Below are 10,752 nucleotides of genomic sequence, written 5' to 3'. Positions count from 1 at the left end.
GACCCAATGACTAAGTCGTCAGTGTTAAAAGATTATTCAGATTTTTTCAAATGTGTCGGTCTTGTTAGAGGCAAGGCAACAATACACATTGATTCGGAGGTACCCCCAGTTGTAAATCCCCCACGGCGCGTTCCTGTAGCGTTACGTGGTCGTTTAAAGTCCGAATTAGATCGCATGGTGAACGCAGACATTATTTGTAAAGTAAACAGCCCAACACCTTGGGTTTATTCCCTTGTCGTTGTCGAAAAACCTAATGGAAAGCTAAGGGTATGCCTAGACCCGAAAGATCTGAATTCTGCGATTCAGTGTCCGCACTATCCGATACGAACATTAGAGGATATTCTGCCCCAATTATCGAACGCTCATTATTTTACTAAACTTGATGTCCGATCAGGTTTTTGTGTTGAATACATATGCGTTTATTTTGTTATAACAAAACACCCATGCAACCACGCATCCCATATTGCTGATTGGACCCGACACAAGTAATTTCGTGTTTCGGTAGTTAAGCTTGGGATGGTCATTTTCAGATGCATTATTTGAATATAATCAAATATGAAAATTATTCATGTTTAGATTGATATATTTAAATTCAATTCTTCTTCAATATATCTAGTTATTATGACAGATCTACCATCATCAGGGGTCCAACTGTCAATTTTATGTTAAAGTCTTTAACTTTGATCTACTAAGCATATCTCCAATACTTTTATGTTTGCTATACGCAACTATTAGTGCTGTATTGAATATTTGTACACAGTCTTCGTCAAACTGTAATACATGCCAGTGTTTCATTATACGTTTCTTTATTTTACGTATATATGGATTATATTTAGTTATTAAAACTAACGGAATACTTTGCTTCTCTTTAGATTTGTTTTGTTGTAATAAATCCGTACGGTCAATTGATAAAGCATCAGTAATACTATCATCTATTTCAACGTTATCATTACCCCTGTCTAATAATTTCACTTTGAAATTAGTAAGATTGTTTATTAATTTGTTATGGTCACTTGTATTTCTAATTTGCCGTATTGCTTCACCTTTAATAAATCCTCTGAATACATGTTGTGAGTGACAGCTATTTCTGTGCAGAAACAGATAAGAATTTGTTTCTTTAAAATGTATTTCGAGGTCAAGAATGCCATATGTTGTTAATCTTTGACCTTTAATTTGAGATTTTTGGGTCTGCGATAGGCAATAACAGGAGGTGATGGAAAAATTTCTTTTAAGGGAGAGTCATTTTCAATAAGACGCCAGTGCTTTCGGATAGTAGATAAAAGGTTTGTCAAATCGGGATGGAAGGTTACAACAAACGGAATTCCATCTGCACGGGTCGTCTTATCTTTGTATTCCATGAGGCTAGCTCGATCTTTGTCTTTGGCTTTATCAAAAGCGTCTTTGATGTTTTTAGTTTTATATCCTCTTGATTTCAGCTGTGTTTTTAGTTGTCCCAAACGATAGTTAAGTTTGAATTCCGAGGAGTAAATTCGCTTTAGTATGATGGTATAAACGCATAAAAAGTGTACAAAACAACACCAATAACAAATAAAAGGAAACGATTAATGTAATTATCTATAAATATTTCGAATAACATAAATCCTTCATCAGTATGATTATCATTTTAAATGAATCTTACTAATCTACTTTGATTAAATTATACAAATTTCGAAATTTATACAATAAAACAGTTAAACCAAATATGATTTATAAAAATGACTATATAATTGATATTCATGTCAACACCGAAGTGCTGACTCCTGGGCTGTTGATGCTCTCGGGGTGGAAACGTCCATCAGCAGTGGCATCGACCCAGCGGTCAAACGTACCAGTATTATAATTTAGAACGCCAGACGCGCGTTTCGTCGACAAAAGACTCATCAGTGACGCTCAAATAAAATCAGTTGTAAAAAACCAAACAGGTAAAAATTAAGTTGAAGAGCATTGAGGACCTTAAAACTAAAAATAAACACAATATCATACTTAATACATTTGTTCTTGCTGTTCGTTTTACCAAATTTGTATTGTACAACACAGAAGACTTTTAACTACATGCTGGAAGTAGCATACATTTATGGTCGTTTTTTCTATGTGGAACGAAGAAACTGGTGTCTTGATTGTACAATTCTGTCGTTGTTTTATTGTATTTTATTTTTTAATGGATGTTGATTTTAGGGGGAGGGGGACATATAACAATGCTATAATACAAATAATTTTTTCACACTGTTTTATTATAAAGACAGATAACGCCGAAATGCCTTTCCTCAGTGTTGGATCTGTGATCTGTCTTTGATAAATAAATGTGATCTACAAAATTTCAAGAAGTCATTACTGGCAAGAGTAAAAATTGTTTCTTGTATGTTTGATACATTGACACATAGGTAACGACTTACAAAGAAATACATTTATTAATTTTGCTCAATTTCAAAAGGCACTTTAGAATAAAACAAGGTGTCGGAGGTTTCCAGACATATCCGAATCCTTTTTTTTATTGAGAGCACTATAATAACAATACTGATATTTTAACATATACACATTTTCGAGTATTTAACTATTTAAGGCAAAAATAACCTTAACATATCTTGTTTGTTCTTTCGTGTGTCAAATAGTTGGTTTCAAAACTTAGATTATATACTCTTTGTATATCAATCCAGTTTGCAAGTGAATAATTGTGTCAGTAATAATCTTTTTCATATTCAGGCGGCCGAAGCAAGGTTGTTGGCTCTCCGAACTTTACCGAAGTCCTGCGTTTAATTGTCGAGTTTATGAGCTTCGGTTCTTGCTTGGAAGTTGGTTTGATTTTCGTCTCATGGACGTGTATCCATCATCGTTTGTTGAACACCAGTAAACTAATGTTGCCAAAAAATATTGTTGGTATTTTGACCTTTTTTAATCTTGGCTTTGTAAGTTTATATTCGACTTATGAGTTTGAATTCCCCTTTGTATCTTTTACCTCTCTTTTAAAAGAGGGACGAAAGATACCAAAGGGACAGTCAAACTCATAGATCGGAACTAAAAGAGGAACGAAAGATAACAAAGGGACAGTCAAACTCATAGATCGGAACTAAACTGACAACGCCATGGCTAGAAAAAGACAAACAGAAAAATAATAGTACACAAGACACAACATAGTTAAGGTAAATTATAATTAACCATCTCGGATTGTAGAATATATTGTAGAAGTTCAAAATCGGTTTATATCAATGCTTAAATATGCAAACTTTATGATAGATTGGCAATCAACGTTTATAAAATCAATTTTTTTATGTATTGCCTTCTTGGCACTCTTCAAACATATACATGTCGTTTTGTTGACATAAAATTTCAACTTTATCTTAAAGAGGATAACTCTAATATGTTGTAAAGGAATGTTAAACAAATGTTCATGTTTACTTTGTAGTTTCTTCGAGCATATCATTTAACCTATCATCACATACTATTTTAGAATATTCAATCTCAAAGATAATTTGTTTTGTTTTTTAAAAATAAGGTGTTTTTTTGTCATATAATATATTTACATTTATACAACTGTGCATAACTTAACAAGGATATGGTGACCCCTAATTTGTTCTTAGTTTGTTTTTTTAAGTAAGGTAAAAGCTACATTTTCGGCAAAGTATAAGATCATTCTATATCAGGAAATATATAACGATGCCTTACCTCAACATGTGCTTGTCTCTTACGATTTCACTTTTAAAAACATTTTAATCGAACGAACGGCTTTTCTACATATTATTTAGTCGATAGGCTTTAACGGTCATGTTTCAATTATGGCTGATCAGTGGAAAAACAAATTGCATTTCATGTTTACATGCATCACACTACACCAAATGATTAAAGTATTTGAATAGTTACCATAGTTCACAAATTGCGTGGCCATCAATAAATCCACAATAATCATCTGTCCATTGAAATCCATAACTGTACCTCATCATAACACAGTCCGCTTGTGCATTGTTCCAAGTCTCACCATTAGGTTCAGGCGGTGGTCCTTGAAACCAGTCCGTGTATGTCACAGGTTAACCAGAGATCCATTCAAATGAACCTTCTGTCTTAATGTCTGTAAAACCTATCCACCAGTTATCTGCCAAAAGATATAAACAAATATATACGCATAGTTTTTTTTCTATATGTAACGTTATAAAATCATAATGCATCGTCTATGAATAAATTCAAAATAAAAAATATCATAACATAGGAGCGTTAAGCTTCAAAAATAGAAATAAAATTAAAATAAAAAATAGCGAACTTTGATTTTGTATAAGTCCCTTATCAAATGGCAAAATCAAAAGCTCAAACACATCAAACGAATAGGAAACAACTGTTGTATTCCTGGCGTAGTGCATGCATTTCAACACATCAATTTTAGATATAATAAATTTTCTCCAAGCGTCTTTGAATTACACAAACAAAATTGCGTATGACACAGTAATAACCTTGCATATTCTTCAAGTCTTAAAGAAATGTTAAAGTGTCTTACTCGCCGAAGCGCCTCCAGCAGATTTTATTAGTGTAATTATATGCTTTAAGAAACTGTTTTCCTCTTCAGTTTCTATACTTGTGATATTTCCACCTTGGTTTTTGCAAAAAGCCTACAAAAGGTAATCCTAGTTAAACGACTACATATATGTAGAAATCCAATAATCGTAGTATAACATGTGTTTCTGATAAAACACATTGATTGGTACCATCTCTTCTATCACGTACACTTATGAATAAATAATACAATCTGCTTATACACGATAAAAAAGTCAAATAATTTGGAATTAATGAATGCATGCATATCTTTGACTGTTTGTTCGAGTTAGGCTTTATTGTATTTCTGGTTTTTTTTTGCTATACAAGCGTATCAGCGTTTGTATGGGGTTTCGGATCTTTTATCATTTTGATCCCAGGCATAACTGAAAAAACCTCAGAAATGGTCAAAATGCACATCTGGTATATTAAAGTTTGGAAACATTTTCGTCCCGGAACGGGGATCGAACCAGGAACCTTTGTGTTAGTTGTCCGATGAACTAACCACTACACCACGGTTCTCTTTGTTCTAAGTTGGCATGTACAAAATCATATTGGTATACGTTAATGGGTGGTTTTCATTTTTTGAGTCATTATTCTTTGAAGTATAAGTAGATATTTTAAATATGTGTGTGTGTCCACTATTATCGAACCAAAGGAAAAATAAGACTGTCGCAAGTATTTCTATGCTAACAATGTGTAATATATATATATTTTTTTAAATGCAAGTAGTTTTTAATCTACAAAATTCAACAGTAATTTAATGCTAAAAGAATACCTCAGCTTGGTCGAATCTAAAGTCACCACAGTTAAACTTGTAAGTTGTTCCGCGGAAATTAATAACCGTTTCTGGACAACCTGCAATAATCAAGATTACAGCGTTATTTGCATAAGTCAATGACCCCGTTAAGATCTTATTTGAGGATATTATGTAAGAACGTGAACTATGCATTCTCATCTGAACCAATTTAAAACAACATTGAAATTGAAATTGAACTAATGTTTTATATAGTTTTCTTTTAGTGGTTTTATTTAACATTTTATTTGACTTTCTAAAGGGAAACATATTGTACTTATATATTAAGGTGGTACCCAACACTTTCACTAAAATTTATTTGGCCCGTTTAATTTTCATCAAATTTAGAAAAAGTATTTACTTTGACCCTTTAACAAAAATATACAAATTTCAAAAATTTTTAACCAACCGTTTTGTCAGAAAATACACTGGTTATATAGCAGTTTGACTGACACCAATTTTAAACAGTGCTTAATATTCCTTTTACAACTCAACATAATTAAAACGTTAAGCTGACTTTACAGAGTTATCTTCCTGTAGTGTTAGGTACCACCTTAAACAAACAACAGTCATCAAACGTAAGAATATAATCAATGTTGTCCATACCAACGCATGTTTGGATGACACCTCCACTCCATCCTGTTTCTTGGCATTTCTTTTCTATAGATTGGTTTCCAAGAAAAACATATCCTGCTTTGCAAGAAAAAGTTGCAGTGTCACCGACCTCTGTTCCGGTAATATTAACTGTTTGCCCGTTTTGAAGCTGATCCTGCTGGATATCGTCACAATGAACTGAAAACATGTTCTTTAGTTTAAACGAGATAGTTTCTATTAATAGAACAACAACAAAACATTTTATCATCTATTCAATTATATAAATTTAAACTGACTTTTTTCAAATTTTTTTGTTCGAAGCAAACATCAGAATCGTTATACCTAATATCAATTCTGATTACCATGTCCTTTTTCAAGGGAAAAACATCTTCAATTATTTCTGCCATTCAAAATTAGAGAGAAACAATCCTTCTAAAGAGATATGTCCGATACGACAAAATAAAGGTGCGTTACAGCAAAATTGTCTTATAGTGCTTTGACATAATTTTCAGAGAAAACAATGAAGTTGATGAAATATCAACATCAACGAAAAACAAAAAAATGAATCTGATATTTCATTATAACGTTTTTATTTATTTCGTCTTCTATTAAAATTTTGAAGAAACTGTTCATCTAAACATAAGAATTTACTGATATTCTATAAGTTGGTGTTTTAACGTCAATTAAAAATGACTGTAATAGCGCATTAGACGTCAGATTAAAATACACATTTTGAACAACTTGCTATATGATAATTAAAGAGACAACGTCAATACAAACATCCAATGGTAAGAAATATGTCTGGTATAAAAAAAAGTCAAGCATTGGAGTTTACATCAAAGTGTGTTGAAATACAGGAATTTGAGCAGGAACACTGACATGGTTAGCGTCATATCACTCAGTTTCTAAATGTTCTAAGCAATAAAATGACCTCAAATAAGTATACTAACATACGCAACATGGTTTGTTCCTACAACATTTCCCTTTTCCCGTCCACCCAGATCCGAACACGCTAGCACATGATGAGCCTGTTTTGCTGCTGCATCTTCCCTTGTTGGCCATACATTGACGGGTGAGTTCTTAAAAGTTCAATTGTATATAATGAAATATATATGTCATGCGACTTTTGGTATTTCTGACTAAGCATTTTTGCACTATGAGAAAATAGTGTCATGGAGAGTGAGAAAGCACGATAATTTTCATGCTTAAAATTTAAATCTGTTTCGTACGACAATAAAGTGAAACAGAAAATTAGTTATAAAGTGTGAATAAACCATATGTTTAAAAAATAATAATGAGACACGCAAACAAACATTTGAATAATTGTTTCTCGCTAACCTTTAAAGAAAATATATTTGGTTTGAAAAATAATCGAATGGATACATTCGTATATGTTATGATTAATATATATGCCTAAGCCACTGAAAACATTACTAAAATCGAAACTGTAGAAGTTGTTGTCCATTCGTTTGAAGTGTTTTGTCATATGATTTTGCAATTTGATTAATGACTTTCCGTTTTGAATTTTCCTCGGAGTTCAGTATTTTTGTGATTTTACTTTTTGCATCTGGAACGCTTTTCACAATAATTATTATAGCACAATAACCTTAACATTAAAAATCCAAGTAAGTGTTGGTTATTTAAATGCATTGTGAGCCAATTTTCATATATATAATATTTAAAAGAAAACTTACGTCTTGCGTTCGATACATGGTAAATGCTGAGGATAATAACAATCACGTGACAAAAATTAAACATGGTGCTGAAAAATTTAAATTCTCCATATTACATATTATACAATATTTACATTCTCCATGTTGCATGTAATACACTAATTACATAATATTACATATGGTGTAGCATTCTACTTTTTTCATTGGTTTTTATGATCACGTGTTTCAAATGTTATTTCAAGTATATATATATCTAAAGCCTTGTTTTCTAATTTTAAGTATAATGACGCTATTTTTCCATTGATATTTGTATTGACGGTCAATATTAAAAATCTTGCTAAATTTAGATTTAGATTCAAGCCGTTCCGGTCCAAAATAACTCAACGTCAAGACGTCACACATAAAAATCAAGGAAGAAGCACCGCAGCAGACGAAAATTATATAATTTGAATTCCGTTTTTTTTTAATCTAAACAGGAACAAAAATATGTTGTGTTTTGGTATAATAAAACAAGTTCATCTTATTTATTGACATTTTCAACGGCATGTTAAAATCTTTTAAAATACAATTTAAAAATACACACTTGTCAGAAAGAACATTGAAGTCACTTTTCTTAAGTGCCTGTCTCAGATAAATCCTTGCAAAGTCATCCAGAACCAAGGTTACAAGATCATCTTCATATTCTATTACAAGGAAGGTCTAGTGTAATGATTTCAGACTTATTTTTTTCTTCAAAAAGTTCAAGGATTTTCCTTATAAAGGTCTGTTACTAAAAATAGAATTTCTATCAAGATAAAAGGTTAAAAACATGCTATGTTTGATAAAATAGGCCTTTGACATCCATTAAAGGAATATTTTGTAGGCATTCTGGTATGGTTTTATCAATAATATGAACCAGGACGGTACTAATAATTATGCTATCGTTGATCCTTAAACTTCCTTTGAAAGGTCACCAAAAGGTCAAATTTCAAATTTTGAAAATTTTGCAAAAATTCAGGATTTCAAAGTCTTTCTAGGGATAGCGAGGATATTCATTTCTTTTAATTTTGGTCTTTTATCTATTGTTAACAAATTTATTAACAAAATATACGAAACGAATCGGGGTATACCTTAATTATAGAGAGGATACCAAGGGGGAAATCATTAATAAACACAATCGTAAAAAACAAAAACAACAAAAACAATGCAGAGAAAAGACAAGACCTCAATATATGTTCTTAAAAGTTTTCTGGGAATGATACGCAATGCTTTATACTAAAATTAAACTATAATTAAACATTAAATTCCCCAAACCTAGACAATGAGGCACTTTGATTTAGAAAAAAGAAAAAAAAAGCAATATCAAACCTCAGAAAGCTGACCTTCGAATGGTCAATTTACAGTTATGGTATCTTTTTAAAGACATTGTAGCCGTGAAATACCCTCTCGTTTTAAAAAAAGGCAGTGGATATATTGCCGGCTCCGGCAATATATCTTCTTAGGGGCTATTTTACCGACTCCGGCAAAATAACTATCTTTATAGAGTGTTGCTATTTTGCCGGTCTTGCTACGGCTTTTTAATCGGACTATTTGAAATACAAATTTTATTGAAGTTATTTAAACACAGAATTTTTGTTATCAAACAAACTTCAATTAAAGTTCGACTCATATGAATATAATGAAGAGCTTCAGCAGGTTTTGGAAACTTCATTTCTTATGATTTTATTATGTACAAAATATTTTCTAACTTTGAATAAATTTCTTTTTATTAAATTTTAGTTTTTCATTTCCATTTTCATTAACATTAATGATTGGACATAGTTTTCAGGATTTAAGTTTAAATTCAATAGGATATAAGAGTAATGCCTAACATTATTTAGGCAATAGACTTACTGCTAGGGACTAGGCGTTAGCTTATTATACAGTAAATGGGTTATGTCACAGATTTCAGTAAAACATTTGCATACAACTTTGGCTTCATGAACTTCAACTGAAAATCGAACAAAAATATGCATTTATCTCATTTATCATTTGAAATATTACTGACTGAATGGTTACCAAATTGACGAAAAACCTTCTAAATTTTGTCTTGAATCACAATTTTTTTATTACTTCTCCATAGATTAAAAAAATATAAACATTATAATGATGAAAAATAAAGATATATCACCGACTTCGTTTTTACGGTTAACATCATTAACAATTGTGTTCTGGAGCAATGCAATGGTTTTGTAACACTTAAAACACATTTTGACGTTGTTGAATGTTACTTTTTATTTTAAACCTAATAGCTTATCATATACATTTTTCAATATGCACATTTGAAAAAACAAAATTGTGTAACAGAAGACATATTTTTTAAGAGATATTCTAAATAAAGTTTAATTTTTCTATTTTTTTTTTATTCTTTATTTTCTTGATTTATAAACTTAATCTAGACCGGCAAAATAACACACTATTTTGCAAGAACCTGTAAAAAAGCGCCAAGGAGGCTTTTTTGCCGGAGCCGGTAAACATGGTAAAATAGCCCCCTTAGCCACTGCCTTTTAAAAAAACTTAGAAAATCTATAAATTTTAATCCTGAAATGGCTACAACGACTAACGATGTACTTAACCAAACATTGCATCAAACAATTTCCATAATATAGTATTTATTGCGAAAAAAACATCTATACTTACAATTAAAACTGTCCCAAAAGTTGGTGATACAAACTAAGCAAATTCTATCAATTTCCTACACTTAATATATACACGAAAATCTACTTGTAAATAAAAACATAAATCAATAGAAATATGTAAGCAACATATGCAACCAACACGGAAAAATACATGTATGTAAAAAAGTTCTTTCAGAATTTTAATATTGTAAATAAAATAATGCTTTAACTTTTTTTGTGTTGAATATAAATGCATTAATTTCCTAAATTTGATAGAAATAATGAACTACCATCTGAATTCAGAACTTTTCTTTACATCAGGAGTGGTTGTTTTTCATAGCATATTTTTAATACTAAAATTAATTTTCAATATGTTGAGTTTATGCACTATACTTTACAAAATGCAATGTTTTTCCTCTTGTATCAGAAATAATGCAACGTCAATTGCTATTAGTTATTGTACATGCCTTTCGATAAGTTATTTTGAATCAATGAAGGAAAAATATGCATAAACTTTTGATTGTGTTGAATAAGAATA

General features: G+C 31.0%; 1 protein-coding gene across 1 annotated transcript; it reads right to left on the bottom strand.

The window, feature by feature from the left end:
• Positions 1-2,210: 2,210 nt before the first annotated feature.
• LOC139503224 (neurocan core protein-like) lies at positions 2,211-10,313 on the bottom strand. The gene is made up of 8 exons (XM_071292985.1): positions 10,237-10,313; positions 7,600-7,667; positions 6,856-6,984; positions 5,918-6,103; positions 5,294-5,373; positions 4,481-4,592; positions 3,856-4,084; positions 2,211-2,307 (listed from the first exon to the last, which is right to left on the bottom strand). The coding sequence occupies exons 2-7, from the start codon at positions 7,661-7,663 to the stop codon at positions 4,020-4,022; spliced, it is 636 nt and encodes a 211-aa protein (XP_071149086.1). The 5' UTR covers positions 7,664-7,667; positions 10,237-10,313; the 3' UTR covers positions 2,211-2,307; positions 3,856-4,019.
• Positions 10,314-10,752: the final 439 nt, after the last annotated feature.

The sequence above is a fragment of the Mytilus edulis genome, chromosome 14, assembly GCF_963676685.1.
Source record: "Mytilus edulis chromosome 14, xbMytEdul2.2, whole genome shotgun sequence".
NCBI classification, from domain to species: Eukaryota; Metazoa; Mollusca; class Bivalvia; order Mytilida; family Mytilidae; genus Mytilus; species Mytilus edulis.
Note: the sequence above shows the minus strand (reverse complement) of the source record. Positions and strands in the feature narration are given on the sequence as shown.